Below are 22,535 nucleotides of genomic sequence, written 5' to 3' on the forward strand. Positions count from 1 at the left end.
AAGTATTGTCCAAAAACTTCTTGCTTGTCGTCATTCACTTGGTATTCATTTTAAATTTTGTAAAATAGATAAATTATATTATATTGATCTAGATTATTAATAAAAACATTTAATTAATTATTTCATTTTATCATGACTTCACCGATGCTTCACCGTAATAAGGTTTTTGATTGCGATTGTATTTTGTTTACATCCAAATTTTTTGGCGTGAAAAGTTGTGACATAACACAGAAAGAGATTCATTGGAATAAGAATTTAATTAAAAATCTTTAACGTTTTTTATTTACCTGCTGTTTTTTTGCCCACCCAAATTTTTTTTTGTATAATAAGATCATTGCTTGCACCCAGTGATCTTGCTTGCATCTAAGACACCACAGAAATGTATGAGGGGAGGTTCAAAAGTTCAAAAGAGTTGTAAAGACAACGAGACTATAATATTACCTGTTTGATCTCAATACAATTTTTATATCTACAAATTAACTTTTCTGTCATCGGAAAAAATCTCTTCGGCCTAAAAACCTCTGGAAAAACGAAAAACCTCTGTGGAAAACCTCTGGTTCACCTCGGTGCATCACGGGTAATGTTTTCTTTCCGTAGTTCACCTCTTACGTATAAAATTGAAAAACACAAAAATTTGTAACTTCTTCATCGTCTCAGATTTTTATTTGCATTGTAGTTATTTTCAAATTTGAGAGGGAACAGCGCGTGTACGTTTTACTTGTTTTCTTAATTTTCTATAATATACTAAAGGTGCCTTCAACTTAAAACGCTTTAGAAGCTCTGCAGTGGCACAACTTAGTCCACAGTAGTGACTACCCACCTACTGCGACAGTGGCGCTGCGACTGCGCTACCAGCTATCGTATGAAAATTAGTAGTGGAGCCGCTACTGACCGCAGCAGCGCTTGTTATAAGTGTCTGTTTTGAACGCGCCCCTAATAACAGTCGAGGGTTAAGTGCGGGCTATAAGATGGGAGGACCAGCGATTCGAAATCACACCTGTGGTCCAAATCAAGGTCTTCTCCTGATCCTTTGATTGGTTTTTAAAGTATTCTATCTCTGTAGTATTCACAGCTTTAATTTAAAAAGGAAAAATAAAAAATATTGTCATTGGCTCAAACGCTATTCGCGGGAGCTAGAAAATTATAAAAAAAGAACGACATAAACAACTTTTAGGGCACTTTAAAATTAGACGCTTTTAAAAGCGGTGCAGTGTCACCACTGTGGCGCTGCAGCCGCACCTCTACTAATTTTCATACAATCATCCACTTGCATTAAGCATAAGTATGTTATGACATTGGTTTAAACCAATGCTTAAATTGATAAGATACTCTTAATACAATTATAAGTGTCTTTTGCATTGCAAGCATTGGTTAAAGATGTACCTAAGTTTAGTACAAGTGGATATTAGAAGCGCAGTTGCAATGCCACTGTCGAGATATGCGTACAGCACGGGCCACTTTTGTCGCACTTAGTGAGCGTCTAATTTGAATGTGCCCTTAGGCAAAACGCCCATTTAAATAAGCTTATTTAATAATGTGGAATAACAAATAGGCATATCAAAGAATAAACAAACCAGTAAAACAAAATAATTTATTTTTACCAATTTCCATCACAACATGATAACTGATATCACAACAATGTTGTACTAAATACGCGTTTTCTACAACAATGTACCAAACTTGAATACAATAGTTAAAAAAATACATATAATTTCATACCGCTTAATTCTTAATTCAAATGCTGATAAATCATTAACTAAAGCCATTGACTTACAAATAAATGGACGACGGGTCTAATACAAAAACCACGAAAAAAATGTCCCAAGTCAACCTATTCGAAATTTAAATTGTTATGTCATCGCAGTATCGCGCTGTCCGTAGAACAAATGAAGACTAAAGCGGAGTGTCGCGCTCTGTATACGATTTTAGCGCCTTACAAGTGCGGACACTTTTTAGCGCGGACCCGACGTCCATATAATTGTAAGTCAATGACTAAAGCGCACGAAATGTTTACCGCAATTATGTTTTCATTATTTGTATACTACAATTTAATTATTTAAAAAAGCATGTTCTTGTTTCTAATTACATAGTAAGTACAGGATTCGAGTACAGGTTTCTTGTAACTTTTGATTTATTCAATTAATCGTATCGTTTTTGCTCCAATTTATGTGACTGGCAAAATATCATCAAGCTCTATAACTGCCATAGCCCCGTTTTCGTTCTTTGACAAATTTCCTCCTCAATTAATAAGTGACGTATTCGGAAAGTAAAATTTTTAAGGACAATTAGGAAAATAATAAAAAAATAACATACCATATACATAAATATGAATTTTGTTAGATTTGAAAGGCATATATAGCTGGTGCTACTACTGTCTTTTCTTCTTCTTAATTTCTTCTTTTCTAAATGTTACTATTTATGAATAGTTACATTTAGAAAAGAAGAAATAATAATATCAAACTAATTATTGAAAAAAATTAGCATCGGTTACGTTTATCCATACTTTACTATCGACGTTGAATTGTTCTTTTTATCGAGTGGTCCGCTAGCACTAAAGTTGACGTCACGCAAATGTTTTTCAAGATTAAGGGTCGTATTCCAGAAGTCTACTCAATACTCAAGTCAGGACTTGAGTATTGGAGTGAGCACTGAAAATCATACTCAAGCCCTTGCCATTAGGGTCGTATTTCCAGTGCTTGAAATCATACTCAAATCTGCCCAAGTCTTGACTTGAACATTGAGTATGATTTCAAGCACTAGACATCATAATCCGTCGTATTTCCAGTGCTTAAAATCATTACGACGACGAGAACAACGAGTAGAGTTCTGGAATACGACCCTTAACTTACTTAAAGATTTTAAAGACTTCAGTGGTTATTGACTAAATGATTTCCCGACAGGTTGATTGACCAGTGACAGATGACAGCTTTAAGCCAGGTTTTCACTATACGAGTGCACTCGGATTTCTATAATATCAAGTGACGGGACGAATGAGTCGTGCGCCTGATGGTAGGTAAGCTACACGCCTGTCCATAACAATTGCAGTACCACTCAGAGCTTTAAATCGATCGAAGAAGATCTGAGGGGCACTGCCACTGCGCCCGTCACCCTGAGACATAAGTTGACAAGTCCCATGTGCCTATAATTTCACTAGCACCCTTAACACTTCTAAACCGGAAAGCAGTAATGCTAACATTACCGCTTGACGGCAGAAATAGGTAAGGTGGCAGTACTTCCCTGGAGGAACTCTTTCACAAGGACCTCTACTAAGGAGATTTTGGATTACATCTTACAAGTTTATCAGTGTCCAAGAAGCATTTGTTTCCTTGAACAATCAAGATGACGACGACTGATCTGCTGCTACGAGGTACAGGAGTTGTAGCAGATATGTTAATGGCTGAACTCAAGGAAGGGAAAAACCAAAGCAAGAGAAAAATTAAGACCAGAAAATGGATTTTAAGACGTGACTAATTGGGTGCTTTAAACAATTCTTGAAGTGGAAGATAAAAACACGTTTAAAAGCTCATATTGTGACGTTCATTTCACTTTTTCTTAGTTGGCGCCATTTTCTTTTTAGAAAATGATCCGAGTATACTCGTAAAAATCGCACCGTCTCCGAGTCCACTCTGATCGGATGCCAAAGTTCGAGTGCGCTCGGATCTCGTGTTTACACAGTAGCGTCCTAGTAGTCAACCAAGTGGACTAGGTCCGAGCGTATTCGTATAGTGAAAACCCGGCTTTAAAAACAGACATATCTCTACCCTCTTTCGCTATCGATGACCACTTTCATCTCGATTACTTGTGGCGTTACTATAGTCACTCACTTTTTTCCGACAAAACATATTCACTGTATCCACATGTGAAGGTGAAATTGAACCATTTTTTGTGGATTGACTGATCCATAACGCCCCATGATTATAGACTCAAGAGCCCATGATCATGGGGCGTTCCAATGTTTCGGAAAAGGGGAAAAGTAATAAGAAGCCATACCGCGGTTTTTTGTCTATTTTCTCATATCGAGTTATTAGGTTTTCGCGACTGTTACACATAGGAAATGAAACATTTTTTTCTGATATGAATCGCGTACATTTGCTTTTACAAACAAACCAACATTTCGGGCGTTTAGATCCGAAAAAGTAATTTCATTTCTATTTTTTCACATTTCCAAATATCGCATATGAAACCAAATACTGTGGTAACTCAAAATTGTGGAATTGAGAAATAACAATTCGAAAATTTAAAAAAATACTAAATGGATCTTATTGCGAATGATGTTATTAATTATTACTTAATTATGTATCTATATTATAGACAACACTTTTTCAATTAAGCCACTTTATTATTGAGTGTGGAAGAGTATTATTAGAGTCCGTCTTTTTTTTTTAAGACGGTGTAAAATGACATTCGCAGGGTTGCCAGTTTTATTAAATTTTAAAATGGTCATATAGTTGTTGTTAAGAGATTACTAATTGCGATATTGCCTTCTTTATTCCTACTTTGACCGTGCACCTACTAGTTTCGAAATGAATTTATATTCATATACATTTTAATAAGGACAGGCGAATTTGATTATCTATATTGAATTAAAATTATGTCTCCTATTTGTATTTTTTAATAGATATAATTGTAAATGTAGTGCATGCATGTATGTATGAACTTACAAAAAAGGACTTGTTACTGGGCACAAGTTCACTTCGATTGTCCATTTTTGTAACATTATTTAAACGAACCAGTCGATGATGATTCAAATCATATAAGCGTAACCAACATTCAGTCGATAGTCGATATAATGTTTATTGACTGCAATCACTAGCTGCTTGCAAGCTGGCAACACTTTTGCGTTTTTTTTAATGAACTATCATTTGACTCCATCTTCAGAAGTTAAAGACTATATTATACTATGGTCATGTCGATTTAGTCTTCATTGTTAACCTACTTTAACAAATCTAAATTTCCATCCCTATTACAACACAACAAGGAACTGACATATTCGACCCCACCTACGTAAAGTATTGCATGTCGAAATTGCCAAGTTTACAGGGGAGCTTTTTAAAATTCTGAATTCACTGAAAGAGTGATCATCTAATAGGTCATATAACCGACATCTAGGATTTTATAATACTCTATGTGAGTAACGAGTTTTGCCGAATAAAACTGAGAAATGCTAAGGTTACGTGTTATTTTCATTTCAATGAATTCAGAACTTTAAAACGCTCCCCTGTAAACTTGGCAATTTCGACATACGCTACTTCACGTAGGGGTCGATATATGTAAGGCAGTAAAAGCGTGAAACGTACCCGATGGCAGCAGCGAAGCCCTGTATGACCTCACTATATTGTCTTTACTCTTCTTCTCTACATTCTATACATATTATCTATTCTATACATATTGTCTTTTTATCATGTTAAATAAAATATTTTGATTTTTTACTAATTTGGCGCACACTGATAACTAACTTAAATTGGAATGTTATACTTATAATATATTATGTATACAACATTAAAATACATTTATACAAACATGATTCGACAAAATATACGCTCAGTTTCATATACATTTTTATTTTGTTCTGGGAAGACTCAATAAAGCCTTTGTGTACAAATATATAACTATAGGATCGGAGACCCAATGTTATTAAGGTGCTTTTAGAGATCTGAACAGGCAGAGTACATTTTAAGCTATGGCCACACAGAGGCGGTAGCGGGAGCGTTCCGGGCGCGGGAATTTTTGTAATGTTCGAGTTCTTATGAACCCTGCCACATTGAAATCGGGCCGCGTGGTCCGGGTCCGAATCATAATCAACCATAAGGCGAACGCGGGGCGGATAGGGGCGTGCGAGTTGTATTCCATCTAGTTCTATGCAACCGTTCATACAGAGCGGTAGCGGTGAACCGATGTCCAGGAGCGGGGCTTTAGCGGGCTTGAACGTTATATTTTTTATAACTCTTGGCTGTTTTGATTCAGTTTCGAAATGAATACGACAGAAATTGTCTAGTTGTTGAAGAGCGGATACCTCTGACACAAGTATATCTTACTTACTAGAGAACTCCAACCACATTATTGTACCTACCATGATTTTTGAAATGAAAACAAAGTTATATTACGACCATATTGTATTGTAGTTACCAGATTAAAAATCTAATGAAGATAAACAACAATTGACCATCATTGAACAATTAAGTAGTTGAAGTCATAAAAATTCCCTCATTTGTAGAATTACCCGAAAACCAATAAGCTATGGAAATAAGCCCACTTAAATAGAAAAAAAACCTAATGTAATAATAATAAATATAATAATATTCAATAGTAGGAAAACATATATTTGTTAAAGCGTGAACACACAGAAAGCAGGTGCGGGTCGGGTCGGGACCGCGGCGGGTCTAATCCCGCCCGGCTCGCGTCCGGAGCCTAGACATAGAGTTTTGTCATATAAAGCTGGGGGCATACTTGCTTGGGCCTGAAGTATGTAATTTATTTAGTACATTTTATTGCACATTGGCCGTTTAGCACTTTTTACATTGTACTTTGCTGGGACTTAGAGGCAATCATATCCATGTCTATATAATAAACGCGTAATAGAGATTTTAAAAACAGTCCGACACCGATATGGCGCTTTCTTTAAAATCTGTGTTGAAAATGAAGCGTGGTTACGCTTTCGGTGTCACACTGGCTGCCTGGCACGCCCCGGTACGCGTGCGGAAGCGAATGCTTCCCGTTTTTCCAGCTGTGCCGCGTCTGTGTGACCTGAACTTTAGTGATGCATCTGCAAAGTGGGATGCGCGATAGGAGCCTCCTTTTCTGGACATCTGGCGCATGCTGGGCAACAATCCCCGAGTACTTTACACTGATTGGCAAATCTTTTCAAAGTCAAAGATTATTTATTCCATAGGTAAAATAAATGTACACTTGAAAAAGTCACATTTAAGCTACTGCTCGTTCACTACGCTGACCTCTCTGAGAAGAACGAGCAAGAAATTCTAGGGATTGCTCTTTTCAAATAAACTTAAATGCTATGGAATACACTTTGAATCAAATTTGTGTGGATTCTAGAGCCATGTCGCCTTTCCATACATCTTTATCTAACACGTAGTCTTCAATCAACTCTGGCAAGCATTGTAATGTATGCCATCGACATTATAAGAATACTCCACCTCAATATTTTAGAAAACGTGGTGAAAAGCAATTTAATTATGTATGTGGGAGAGAAGTTTATAGAGATTAAAATTCTCATGCCGGTTCAGGTTCTTTCTCGTGCGTTTTTCGCTGGCCAGCGTCGGCTGGGTCACAGCGTAGAAATCTGACTTCCGCGCAAAGGCGTTCACGAGTCATCCGCTTTGTTTTGGTAGCTGCTCTGTGATTGGCTAGTGGTGCTGTCCTCCGCAAACGTTCCCTGTTGCTTGCATGGAAATATCAAGCTTGCTAGATATCAATGTCACGCAACGTAAAGAAACCCATCGCAAAGCAAACGGCCGGCGCAAACGAGCGACTCGTGAACAGACCTACCTGCGCGCACGCGACATATCTTTGCGCATGCGCATCGAGTCACGTAAGCAAGCGAGAAATGCAAGGGAAAGACTCGCGAACCCGACATTACACAAACGTTACAGTACATTTAGGAAAATGTTATTTATGTTAAGGAAAATATTTTTTTTTTAATGAAAATTAGTGACAAACACAACATTAATACGAGGAATAAAAATAAACTAGCTGTTCTTCACAGTCGTCTTCATAGTATCAAATTCATTTAGGGGGCAATGTGTACGCTTCCATAATAAGATTGATATGCAAAATTTGCCATTTACGAGGTTTAAAACTATTGTAAAACAAAAACTTTATAATACAGGTAACAAAACAAAAATCCGTGGTACTGACCCGCTTTTTAGCTCTTTCACATATTCTCGATCAAAGATGTTTAAATTAATTATTGTATTGATAAATATATTCAAATGTATATTTACAAAGACCAACCGCTAGAGTTTCTTGCTCATTCTTCTCAGGGGAACCTGCCTTACGAATGAGCAGCAGAGTTTAATTGGTATGACGATTTTAAAGTGTAATTTGCTTACCTATGAAATAAAGATTATTTCATTTCAATGCGCAGTGGACCCTCGCGAGAATTGCAGCCCAAGTACCGACATTGTGAGAAGAGGCCTATGCCCAGCAGTGGGACTGATATATAAGGCTAACTATATAGTATTATTTGTCATAGTAATGATCACGCCCATCAGACAATCTAAACGCACCTTAATTTTCCTATCACACGGTTTTTGCTCCGATTGCGTTTTATATGCTTTATAGTGCTTGTGACTATAAGGTGTTTGCTAGGTAACTTGTAACTAAAAAAATAATAATAATAAAAATAAATGATTGATGAATTTATTACTTCTGATTAAATTGATTAAATATCTTAATGCTCTCAACGAAATTATATTGATTCACAAGACAAATAAATTAATTCACAAATTAATAATAATAATTGATTGATTAATTTGTTTTCATAAGTGATTAAATTAAACAATTAAATACGTGATTAATTTAACACAGCACTTGATTAGTGTTATCTTGTCTATGGGGTGCGGTAAAAAACGCATGCGGAGCCAAACTCGTTTAACAGAAGAAAAAACATTGCCTTAAAATCCATTTAAATCTCACAAATATAAATAATTAGTTTAAAATAGGCACGCACATTCAATTGACTGCCTTAGTCAATTTTTTTGGTTTTCGGCTTCCTGTCCTCGCCTTTAGGCCTGGAGGGGTAAATCACGAACAGAGACAGCTGAATTGCGCACAGGATTAAAGCTACGACATTTTGAATCTGAAACAAAAAGAAAGAAGGGATTATATACAGTTCATAACAGCTTAAATAATCTTTACGTAACGTAGTTGTGACACGGTTCATAAAAATCATCGAGTATATAACCAGAAATAGAGACGAAATAAGGGCGATCATCCCTGGCAACTCATTAGGCAAATGGGTTTTATATCCGTTTTAAATATTAACTCTCGTTTGCGCTGAAATCACAAATTAGAAAGATGAAATAATACAGCGCCAACAACTCACCTGTGTGTACGTCTCCGTATATTCCAAAAATATTCTGTATTTAATGTAATAAAGGCAATATCTTTAACAATGGAGGGCTGTTCCATTCGGTGATGTGGAAAAAAACATCTAGTTACAAAACAAACGGAATCACATTTCCTCGGTAATTAAATATTAAATATGTAATTTTTCAATTTTCGTCCATTATAGCAAAACTCAATTTGAAGTGAAAGAATAGACAATACCCGTCAATTGTTTCGAATTCGGGCTGGTCAATCAGGGCGCTGTTGTCACCATAATGATTTGGCAGAATGACATTTCGTCTCCATTTCTGGTTTTAATATTCGATGATAAAAATGTTTACACAATGAAACGTGTACAAGCTGGAAGATATTATCTATTATCCAGTAACAGCTTATCATTACGTAATGTTATCGGTACTTTATGTCCCGACACTTGTCATTAAATAACGTGATCATTATTTACGTGGTTGCTAAAAATACTCATTACAATGACACGCGTACGAGCCGGAAGATTGTCTATCATCTATAACAGCTTGTCATTACATAACGTTATCATTGTAACAAGGTTGATAAAAATACTCCCTACCATGAAACTCCAAGCCGAAAGGGATGACCTACCGTCCATAACAGCTCATCATCAGTAACACAGTTGCTAAAAAAACTCACTACCACAAAACATGTACGAGCCGGAATAAATTATCTATCATTTATAACTGCCTACGTGGCCGAACGGTTACCATGCCGGACTGCCACGCAGAGGTTCCAGGTTCGATTCCCGGTCCGGGGGAAATATTTGTATGGCCTACATTTATTTCTCTCGTGAGTTTGGGTGTAATTTGTGGTTATCTGTCGGTATGTCCATGGAACCCGCGACACAGGGTTTCCCTAATGCGGGGCTATGTTGAGTGTGTGCGTTATTATTATTATATAACTGCTTGTCATTACACGTTATCATGGTAACAAGGTTGATAAAAATACTCATAACCATGATACGGATACAGAGCCGGAAGGAATTACCAACCATCTGTAGCAGCTTATCATTATGTAACGTAGACGTAACACAGTGGATAAAAATACTCACAATCATGAAGTGGTTCCTAAGTATAATGCCGTAAAGTAGCCACGAGGACGTAACCACGGTTCCCGACAAGATTATAGGGAACGGCATACCCTCTGTGCTTTGCTTGGCTACTATTTCTCGCTGAAACAACAATAGGTTAAATTTTTAACTGTCTCCGTGGCCGAACGGTTACCATGCCGGACTGCCACGCAGAGGTCCCAGGTTCGATTCCTGTGAGTGTGTGAGTTATATAAATATTAATACAAAGGTCGAACACTTTAAAAAATCCTTCGAACCGACGTCTACTAGCAAACCGTGTTAGACGCTATGCCAACTAGGCCACGGAACGAACCAGCGGACCTCACGAATTTTTCTATGTGCTTGTTGTCGGATTTTTGTATTTGGTTTTCAACGACTTTTTAGTCGTAGCGCCATCTACGATAGTATTTCGTCACCCAGTTAAGATACCTTTACAGCTATCAGCCCTAGCTAGGGATTTTTTTTAATATCAAGTGACGGGACGAACAAGTCGCGTGTCTGATCCTGACACGCCTGTCCATAACAGTTACAGTGCCACTCAGAGCTTTAAATCGCAAAGATTTGAGGGGTACTGCCTCTGCACCCGTCACCCTGAGACATAAGTTGGCAAGTCCCATGTGCCTGTAATTTCACCAGCACCCTTATCCTTCAAAACTGGAACACAGTAATGCTGCATTACTGCTTGGCGGCAGAAATAGGTAAGATGGAAGTACTACCCTGGACGAACTCTTTCACAAGGAGCTCTATTGCTATTACTACTGTTTGTCTAGCTATGACTAGATGTCGTTATTAACTGTATTTAAATTTTTTTATTGAATTGATATTCAATCGTTTTTGTGAAATTACTCCACTAGTTTGTTATAATTATTAATACAAAGATCGAATACTTATAAAAAATACCTTCGATCCGGCCGGATTCCAATCGGTCGCTAAAAATATATGTATAATGATCCAATAAATGAATTCCATAATTTGTCACCCTTAGATATGTAACATTTTCGTCAAATTTGTACAGAACCACTATTGAGATATCCCCTTTCCAACAGAAAAAGAACCATCGAAATCAATTAAAAAATTTGACAAAGGTGAATAGATGACAATAAAAAATAAACTTACAATGCCAAAGAGTGGCTCGCCGATTAAATAGAACATCAGTACGGTGATAATGAGACCGAACCGGAACTCAATCAGGTTGGGGTCTTCATATTGAGCATATCCCAGCAGCGCGGCCGCGACTGCGCCACTTAGACCTAGCGAGCCCCAGACCTTTTGCTGAAAAATAAAGATCATTTTTAAGATATTTAACAATAATAATAATTACTATTTTTCGGTTCTGACTGAAACTCAGTTGAACTGATAGGTAATTTTGCTGACCTTCGTATTCGACTGGCTTGCACATCGGTTTTCGTGAAGTCGCCATCTTCGAGGACCCGAGTTCGATTCCCGGCCGGGTCAATGTAGAAAACTACCTTTTCTATGTATATTGTTTCGTTTTATAAAAAATACAAGTACGCGTATGATCTCCAACTCATCTAATGGAAAGCGACGATGAGGTCGACGATGGAGCATGTACACCTAAATAATGCCTATTTATTCTCGCCTTGAAAGGCAAAAATTATACTTCAGGGAACAAGTCTGCAAGCAGGGAATTCCACTGCACAACCGTTCGCCATATAAATGTGGAAGCGTAACATATCGTGCGATTTTTGGAATATCCACAACAGGGGTGGAACCCAAACCTACGTCTAGTCCCCCCGTGATGGAAAGGGGAAAGCGATTAAAGTGTGTAATTCTATCGCACACTCTCCGTGATATATCCTGTAGAATACCGATAAGCAAGCAACTTTACGGCGGTGTTCAAGGCTTTGCAGTTTCTACTAATTCCAGATTATCTCGGGTCTGTGTGTTTGTGGCACCGTCGTTGTTTCCGATGTCCATAATGCAAGTGCTTTAGTTATTTAGGCTGGTTTCACAGCTGTGTTAACACAGAGCGTGTTCCGTACGGAGCAATCCGCGTCACTGTAAAACGGTGTTCTAACGCCACACGTGTTACTCTGCTCCGGTGCTCCGCGCGGTCAGTCAGCAGATAAATCTGCACTGTTCTGAAACAGGTCTTACTTTGGGATCAGAGCAACATATGTGATTTTGTTTAATATATTAATTGCCTCCGTGGCCGAACGGTTACCATCCCGGACTGCCACGCAGAGGTCCCAGGTTCGATTCCCGGGCCGGGAGAAACATTTGTCATACAAATTTACATTTACTTCTCTCGTGAGTTTGGGTATATTTGTGGTTGTCTATGTGTGTGTCCATGGCACCCGCGACACAGGGTTTCCCTAGTTTATATTTATGTTTACGATTAAAATAAACATCCGATGATTTCGCTTAAAAATACTCGTTTTTTTTACATATCAAAATGAAACCTTTTATTGAGATACCCCATAGTTGTTGTCGATACTTTTATCGATAGATTAAGAAAGAACATAAAATTTTGCCAAAAAATGACTGAACTTTGAATGTTACGACGTTCGAACAGTTATTAATTGCGTTATTGCCTTCTTTATTCCTATTTTGACAATTGGTTATAGTAACGAGATATTGTATTCATATATATTTTAACAATAGCCGACTTTGATTATCTATATTGAATAGAAATGAAAATCTTTAAAATATATCTCCTCTTTGTATTTTTCATAAACATAGTTCTAAATACAGTGTATGTATGTATGAACAGAAATTGACAATTCAAATGAACTTGTGAACTGTAATTGGATGAATGAAATGAAATAAGTCTGGCTGTTTGTTCCATAAGCGTAACCAACATTCAGTCGATAGTCGATAGAACATTTATTGACTAGAAATTACTAGCTGCTCGTAAGCGGGTAACACTTTTGCGCAATGAGCTGTCATTTTTCTCCATCTTCAAAAAAGACAGAACAGGCCTACCGCTAAACCGAGTCGTTCCTAAGGTACCTGCGCAGTGCTGGAGGTGTGATAGTTTACGTAAGGCTCAACTCGCACTGGCCCAGAGCTGAAGCCTCGCGACGCGTCATGTTTTTCGCTTATAGCATATTCATCTCCATTTTCCCATAATTAAGATACAAATTTGTGTTATGCAAATATGCGCGTCGACGTCGCACGACGACGCGTGTCGTCATGCGTTCTAGTAGAAAAACAGGACGCGACGCGACGCTTCGACTCTGCGCCAGTGTGAGTTGAACCTAACAATTACGTCGCGTAGTACTCGAGATGGTGTCAAAAAGATTTTTCTGACGATATTTATTAACAAGTAGATAGCAAAAATGCCTATCAAATTAGCCAATTGTTGTTATGTAAAAAGATAATAAAAAAACTATTAGAATAGAATAGAATATAATTATTTATTTCATATTATCAATGTCACAATATTACTATTAAAAATACAATGCCAAGTTCGTTTCGTCTTCGTTTCGACCAAAGATAAAGATATATTTTATGGTTCAAAACCATAAAATGTTATTGTTTGTTGTGGTTTATGTGTTTGCAACGACTTGGATTTTTATCTCTTAAGTTACAAATGTTACATAAATAAACACACTAACCTTTTCACTGGAATAGTGGTAATAGATCATCAAGTAGATAATGTTGAGTGCGGTACCAGCAAAGCTCACCCGAATGATGTTGTCGTCACGTAAGATGAAGCCGTATTTCAAATTTAATAAGGCCCTGAAAGTGATAGAGTAAAAGTGACTTTCAATGCTGTGACTTGTTTCAACTGTGACTTGATCAAGCTTGAGCCTTACCTACAGCACTTTGTCATAACATTACGTTATGGAAAATGTACACCAAAGATATATCACAAGACGTAACGTTTAGTTTTATCATGAACCCATAACTCAAAAGGACATCTAATCTCCGTACTACAGACTGTAACCGTTGAAAAAGGTCAAAATTCCACACACTCACACACTAACCTACACACTCAACATAGCCCCACACTAGGTAAACCCTGCGTCGCGGGTGCTATGGACACACATGTAGACAACCACAAATTACACCCAAACTCACGAGGGAAATAAATGTAGGCCATACAAATATTTCTCCCGGCCCGGAAATCGAACATGGAACCTCTGCGTGGCAGTCCGGCATGGTAACCGTTCGGCCGCGGAGGCAGTTATTCCGTCGTATATCTAGACATCGCTAATCAATAGCCTGGAAGTAGTTTACATTATGTAAATGGCCGTGAATGTCAATGAATTAATCTTTTATGTGAAATATAAGAAGTTAGCTTTTTTCCATTATAATATTATTCAAATATTGATCATGAGCTATAATTATTTTCTGAACTTTGACAAATCAACCCCTCCTACGTAAAGTATCGTATGTCGAAATTGCCAAGTTTACAAGGGAGCTTTTTAAAGTTTTGAATTGCTGAAATCATAACACGTGACTTGAGCATTTCTCAGCTTATTCGGCAAAGCTCATTACTCACATAGTTTTACATTACACTCACGAACAACCACAATTTATTATATTATATATTTATTATATAATTTTATACTAACGCAGATGTGGGTCAATAAGCGGGTAAACTAAAGTGAGACTGGGCGGGTCGGGTGACGGTATAAAATTATAAAATAAATTGTGGTTGTTTATCTAACCGATATCAAGGATTTTATAATACTATGTGTGAGTGTGTGAGCTTCGCCGAATATAACTGAGAAATGCTAAAGTCACGGGTCAGCCTGGAGATATAAGAAATGTATAAAGAAATATAAGACGGAAAGAAGGATGGCGAAAGCTGACCCAATAATTATAAAATCAACGATGAGCCAGCAGAGAGTTCATGGACAGTGCTAGTATAATTTTACGTTTTAGTTTAAGTTATCAATATATTTTTGTATATTTTTAGAAGTTGGGAATAAAGAAATTGCAAAATTGCAAAAAAAAAATGTATTTTAGAATAAATGCAAGAACACAACGCAATTGATTCAGTTTCGTTTCATTTTAAGCATGATTGAATGTTTACCTCCCTAAGGTATTGGTTATTTTATAGTAGACACGGCACACTTAAATCATTAAAGCTTTATAATACCTAATCAAATATTCAATTAAACGGTAATGATATAAAGTAAAAAATAAAACACAATGCGACAAAAATGTTTAGACAATATTTCAATAAGATAAGAAAGTTCTTCTTCTTCTTCTTTTACATGTTATGGCTCCATCGAAATAATGAATGATTTTGCCAATGTCAAGTAAAAATAACTATGTACGGTGTTTAATATTATTATAAAAATTATACAAAAAAAATGGCGATTTCGCCAATATTTATTATTTAAGTTTTCAGATAAGAAAGTTAGAACAGGAACATTTTGACATGAGCCTCTTGTCAATGTCAATGGCACATTGAGATTGAGTGTGACCATTTGTGGTAGATTTAATTTTCATTCATTTTCATTGCAGCAGAACATGTTAACGTTGTATGAAATGTAGCGGAGTTTGGAATATTCAGCAAGTTCTTTATTAAGTAGTAGTATTGTAATAGTAGTTGTAATGTAATGAATTTCTCTATGACATGTGATTTCAAAATTTTAGTTTTGTTCATTGTAATTATTATTATATTAGCTAATTTGAATTTAAATTTTTATTTTATTAATTGTAAATGTTAGTATTTTTAATTTTTACTTCCGACTAAATTATCATTATTATTTCAGTGACTATTATATTATATTATTTTGAATTTACGTTATGTTATTTATATTATGTATTTTGAATATTTTGACATTTCGATTTTAAAATTTTAATGTATAAATAAATTCACCGTACAATCATTTATTACTAATATAGTATAAGGTTGCTTACTAACAAACTATGGACCTATGGTGTCTGACAATAAAAGATTTTTATTTTTATTTTTATTTTATTTTTTTTTTATTATTTTTGGGAACAAACTAAAAATTTGTTGTTTTCTGCTACTAAGAACAAACATCTGACGCGAAATACAGCACAATGTTAGAACATAGCCTATATCAACTGTATAACCCCAGCTTCTACAGGCTGTATTCAATTAGCTTTTTTGATGCTTTGATAATGAATAACAAGTATTAACAGGCCTCTTTAATACACGTCGTCAAAAACACTGGGACACAAAATACACGGGATGTCGCCATCCTTCTTTGACCTCTTTCGGAGCTACGATCTGTATAGAGGTTAGTAGCCCCCTTGAGTTATTGGTCCATTTTTCTGGGTAGTGCCGCCGAGTAAATTTGTTGCTGCTAAAACCCATTGTTCGAGACCTGGTTGGTATGGATGTCTGACATATTATTATTACTACAACATTTTAAAGTAGTAGGTACTTACATAACAAGACCACCAGTGAAAGGCACTATTCCAACACCCTCAGTGTTACTCTGCTTATATATGTCGTAGCATAGGAAGCTTCCCGAGAACATTTGACCGATGGTGACAATCGCGGCGATGTTGCCCACCAAGTCTTGATACGGCTCCAGAATTAATGCTAATGATTCCATTTTTGTGTGCCTGGAAAAAGAACGGTAGAATACAAGTTTCCGAACTGCTGATGTGAAGCAAGTCTGTAACAGTAGCATAGGTTTAAATCGTAAAGACCTGAGCTGCTGTTTCAAACCAATACACTGTAAAATCTTGAATTAACAGCGCTCATGTGATTTCTCTAGGCAGGGCTCCGTCTCTCGCTCAAGGTTATGAGATAAGTCTTTACCGCTGAATGTACCGACGTATCGGTACAAGCGCTCATAGAGGTTTACATTTATGAGCATTCGTCTCCGCACGACTGCACACGGCGGGCAACGTTATATTCACCTCTCTGAGCGCATGCTTAGGTTCCTTTCCTCGTAGTGAGGGTCGTAGAGATGTCATTAGTCAGATTTAGTAGGCTATTACAGCGTAAGTATTTTCGATTTTGCATGAGAGTGATGTATCTGTTACGTAGTAACTATTAAGTAATCTGTGCTCTACGCTAAATCTATATTAATCTATATTTTAATATTTCAACTTTGGTGGTATTAGTGTTTTTGAATGAGATGTGAAAAGCTAAAATACACTATAAGTTTTGAAATGTAGAAATTATTTTGACGTAACACGGTATGCAGCAATACAATCTTTTGGTTTGAGAATTACGCGCGCGAAATACAGAAGATACAGTGTTGCGAGGCGCCTGAGTTAGCGAAAACTCTCAGATCGCACAAATGTCTCAGGAGCGGGGGTCTACTAACATTTGTCAAATTTTAACAATAAAAACGACATGCTATCGTGTCAAACCAAAACACTGCAAGGTTCCGTACAGGGTTTTGTAATTTCATAACAACAAGAATTCTAATAACTTTCGGTTGTTAACGAGGCAAAAGAAATTTATTAGTTTTTCAATATAAATAACTCACTTTCCAAAGTAAAATTATAATGGCTAGATAGATTTCTTTAATATCTATTATACAACATAAGTTAAATGTATCTTTTTACGTCATTAATTTTTTATTTTCTATTTTTTGAGGTTAATAAATTTTATTATCCTCAAAAATTAAAAAAAAACAAAAATCCTTTAAGCAGCTTTTTCTCAAAATGCTGTTTTGGACATTACCGTATTTTGGTTTGACACGGCATTGAGGAGCACTGCCACTGCCACATAACGTTGACGTCCCCTGTACCCGTACTTTCACAGCCACCTTTTTATTTTTTTGTTTACTTATATTCAGGTTACTAACATACATAACAATATAATAAAACACTAATTATTTATCTGCGACGTGTGACGCAACGTGGGTGTCCGGTAGCCGGTCTCGGAAACGTCGGTACATGACACCCTTCGGGCAAAACTCATCACTTCATGAAGGTCGACAGATGTTGAGTTGGTATTCTCACCACTAATGAATTAAAATTCACAGCGGTGGGCTCGACCCCCAAATTCTTAGTCTCGAAATTTTGTCCTTTACTTCAAAAAAGTTTCTACTACGAATAAACTTAATTTAAAATTCTAAAAGTTAAATTTAATAATAATAATAACTTTATTGACAGCCATTATAAATACTACAGAAATAATACAGTAATTATTAGTTATTTATGCTGATCAGTCAGGCAACATCCGGATCCCACAAAAACATTTAACTTGTGTTAGCAGATAGTACTGTCGCCGCCACGGCGCGGGCAAGAATCAATCGAATTTGTATCAACAAATGGCTCACAAGTACCTACACTAAAAGGAACTCTGTAGTCCCAAAACACAAGTACAATAAAACTGTTCATTTGGGAACCCGGAAAAGAATAAAATATGAGAAATATGTTCGAAGCTTAGAATAATAACGCATAGAATGATAGTTTCATATCAAACGAACTGTCACAAGTGAGGCAAAAATCAAATTCATGTAGGCTAGTTTTAGTAGTAGGTTAATTTTCGGTTTTAGTGAATATTTATATAAAAATACAAGTTGAAACGCGTTACTTCATTGTGGAACGTGATTTTACTATCTATTTTATGTTTGTCTGACGTATTTTTACACTCATTTACCGCACATTTCGTCATTTTTAGCTAAAATTCTTGATCTGTTCGCGGTGCAAGTTGACCTTGAGCACTGAAGGCCCCCCCGCTCGTGTAGGCCCTTTGGGCGCACTTCAATTTGCCTCACTTAGCGTGTGCGGACTAGGTTTCTATGCGTTACTATTCTAAGGTTCGAAGAGTTAGTACAGTTTAAAGAAGACTTAAACTTTGTTAGATAAATAAGTCGCAAAGTTGAGAGCAAGTGTAGAGTGGGTTGTGAGTGGTACTGATTCAACAAGGAGTGTATATAATATCTGAGGGAGGGACATTTTTGACAGTCCTTACCACACATCACATAAAAAGAAGTTAAGCATTGGATTTTATTTATTAATTATAATTTTACACTCACATGAGTTATAGGTAGCAGTAAGTTTACACAAAATATTATATTAAGTCATTTATAAGTAAGTTAAATCGCTATATTTTCTTGGTTTATTTCGATTTCGTCATTCTTTCACCCTCATTTTCTCACCCTCAAAATGTTCTGACTACCCTCTTCTTTTTCTTAAAATACATTTATATTGGAGACCACTATATGAAAAGCTATTTACATAAGTACCTACTATGAAATTTATAATAAATAAATGTCAATGCTTCCTAATATCGAAAGCACGAATTTCGGAATTACATGAGAACTACCCATATACTCCACAATATCCGCAGACTTTGTGGAGTAATAAAGCCATGACGTATAATAATGTTGTCAGTATGTCAGTATCTCTGGACGCTATAAATGACGGCGGCAGAAATAGGTATGGCGGCAGTACTTCCCTGGACGAACTGATTCACAAGAAGCTCTTTTATAATATTGTAAGCTGTACACCCCTCTCGGCTGTGCACCGTCCTTCACCACGTTATAAAAGCAGAACAGGTCCAGAGCAAGGCATGTGCTTGTCGGTGCCCGCTCGGATATCTTCGGTGACGTGAGGCATTTGTTAACGATTTTCTTATGTATTTTGTTACTTGTTACTATTTTGATTCTTATGTGATTTGATTTGACAAAGCGTTGTGAGCAATTGCGTAAGCACGATAAGACATCTTGTACTAAAAGATACTTTGTTCGTTTAGGCTTAAGAAAACAATAATTTGTAAATTTATTACTTAGAATAATAACGCATAGAATGATAGTTTCATATCAAACGAACTGTCACAAGTGAGGCAAAAACCAAATTCATGTAGGCGTAAGCAACTTGTATCTCAGCTCGTCGGCGCGCACACAAATATACAAATAATGATGCCATGGAATAACATTTCCCTCAAAAGTGGGAAAATTATATCTTGCGTAACTCATCATTAAGTTAAAGGTGCCTACAGATTTGCCCGATTTTGTCGATCGTTACTGTCGATCGACAATGTCAAGTGACAAGAATTTTTAAAAATTAATGTTTGGTAATCCTTATAGAAATGGCATTTATATCTGAATACACGATGACGGACTAGACTTTTCAAATAAATGCAATATGGGAGGCATTTTCGAGGTATTCGAGGTGCTCAGCTCATTATGAATATGGCACTCATTTCTAAATCCAAGCCCGCCATCTTGGATTTACAAATAGTGCCATATTCACATTGAGCATCCCCAAATACCTCGAAAATGATACCCATATAGCATTTTTTGAAAAATCGTGTCCGCCATCTTGGATTTACAAATAAGTGCTATATTCGTAATGAGCACCCCCAAATATCTCGAAAACGATTCCCAACTTGCCATTATTCGAAAAATCGCGCCCGCCATCTTGGATTTAGAAATGAGTGCCATATTCATAATGAGCATCCCCAAATACCTCGAAAAGGATACCCATATTGCATTTTTTTTAAATTGTGTCCGCCATCTTGGATTTAGAAATAAGTACTATATTCGTAATGAGCACCCCCTTAAACCCCGTAAACGATACCCAGAATCAAAATCAAAATAATCTTTATTTCATAGGTAAGCATTATTACACCAGAAATCGTCACATTATTTAAACTCTACCGCTCATTCGTAAGACAGATTCCCCCGAGAAGTATGAGCAAGAAACTTCAGGGGTTGCTCTTTGTAAACAACATTTGTATGCGTTTAACTTGCAGAAATGGAAGTCAAATGCACACTTACATTAGAATAAAAAAAAATCTGCAGCCGTCGCGATATTGCCTATTCTCAAAAAATTACGTAATATAATTATTTTGAAACAGAATTGCAAAATTGGGAGAAAGAAATCCGTTACTTGGCAACATTTTCGTGTCTTATTGCAACGAAATTAATTTTCGGTTTTAGTGAATATTTATATAAAAATACAAGTTGAAACGCGTTACTTCCTTGTGGAATGTGATGATAGTGTCTATTTTATGTTTGCCTGTTCTAGTTTTACACCCATTTACCGCACATTTCGTCATTTTTAGCAAAAATTTTTGAGCTGTTCGCGGTGCAATTTGACCTTGAGCACTGACAGCCCGCGCGCTAGTGTAGGCCCTTTGGGAAGCCTCTAACTTGCCTCACTTAGCGTGTGCGGGCTAGGGTTCTATGCGTTATTATTCTAAGATTTATTAAAAGTTCGTTAAAATTTTGTTAGATGTTCTCTTTTTTTTTTAATTTCGAATCCTTTTTCTAGCTAATTATATTATATAATAGTAAAATCAGTAACTCATCAATAGTAATTATGTTACTTAGGTAGGTAATGATAATGATCTCTATAGGTATATTATATATTTAATTACCTCTGCGCCGAATATCGATAAAACAATGTAATATTCATCGATAATATCGACATGTTTACTACGATACGTGTTTTGGACCTAGTCGTATAGCAGAGATAGTGTTTACAATATTAGATTTGTAAATGATAATTCTTAATTTGTTAAATATAATAATATAATTTATTTATTGAATGTCGTAATATTTTAGTACCATGAATTTTATATATTTTTAATGAAAATTTTCCACTACTTTGTATATTATTAATCTAAGTAAATGTAACGCATACACTCATAGCATTACACAAGGGAAACCCTGTGTCGCGGGTGCCAAGGACACACACATATAGAACACCACAAATTACACCCAAACTCATGAGAGAACTAAATGTAGGGTATACAAATAATTCTCCCGGCCCGGGAATAGAACGCGGGACCTCTGCGTGGCAGACCAGCAGTTTCCTGGAACTAAATAACCTGTTACAAAAACATCGTGACGCAACCTGCACGTAGAAGGTTCACGACCCCCGGAAAACGTGTGTGAAGTCCTCAACGCGCCCTTGCCTGAGAGGAGACCCGTGCACAGCAGTGGGACGTATAAAAGACTTGATGATTATGATGTAAAGAACGAACACAAAAAATCTTGGCTCTGTCATGACTTGAACCAGTGTCTGTTGCCATGCCGGGGCCAACGCTCTTAACCAACTGAGCTACAGATAGAATTACTGCCGTCCACTAAACTACTCGTAAGACGCGGTTAAGGGAGAAATGGTCAAATATCTGTTTTAAATAGTAAAAGAAAGAGCACAAAATTCTCTTTTTAAAATAGTTAAAATTAGTTAACGTGTTAGACTTATTGGAACTTACCCTAACGATGCATAGCTGAAATATCACTAAACAGTTTCAATTTTCTAAAACTGGATTATGGTTTTTTATGATATTCCAAAAAAATTTTTTGTCACTTAGCCTAGTTTTTAGTTAACGGACAGTAAATCAGCAGACCTTGGTAGCCTTTCGGCGATCACTGATCCATCTATGAATACGTAAACATAATGGCCAATCGTCGAGGTGTGGTTTGTTAGATGTACTTCAATACTTCGGGAATTAGTAACGTTTTTATTATACAATATTACTGTGATTAACTAGCTA

The 22,535-nt window shown here is 36.5% G+C and overlaps 1 protein-coding gene across 3 annotated transcripts in view; it reads right to left on the minus strand.

Moving 5' to 3' along the window:
* Positions 1-6,983: 6,983 nt before the first annotated feature.
* LOC113237180 (sugar transporter SWEET1) overlaps positions 6,984-22,535 on the minus strand; it is a 29,042-nt gene continuing 13,490 nt past the window's right edge. For 2 of the 3 annotated variants that reach the window (XM_026473505.1, XM_026473504.1), the window contains exons 2-6: positions 16,505-16,684; positions 13,744-13,867; positions 11,279-11,434; positions 10,145-10,264; positions 6,984-8,815 (exon numbers count right to left, since the gene is read on the minus strand). In XM_026473505.1, the coding sequence (XP_026329290.1) occupies positions 8,702-8,815; positions 10,145-10,264; positions 11,279-11,434; positions 13,744-13,867; positions 16,505-16,674 (684 nt within the window). In that variant the 5' untranslated portion in view covers positions 16,675-16,684 and the 3' untranslated portion in view covers positions 6,984-8,701. Of the gene's footprint in view, positions 8,816-10,144; positions 10,265-11,278; positions 11,435-13,743; positions 13,868-16,504; positions 16,780-22,535 lie in introns of those variants that run through there. The other variant, XM_026473503.1, reaches the window with a different exon arrangement.

This window comes from Hyposmocoma kahamanoa, unplaced genomic scaffold (assembly GCF_003589595.1).
Source record: "Hyposmocoma kahamanoa isolate Upper Pololo Valley unplaced genomic scaffold, ASM358959v1 93, whole genome shotgun sequence".
Taxonomy (NCBI): domain Eukaryota; kingdom Metazoa; phylum Arthropoda; class Insecta; order Lepidoptera; family Cosmopterigidae; genus Hyposmocoma; species Hyposmocoma kahamanoa.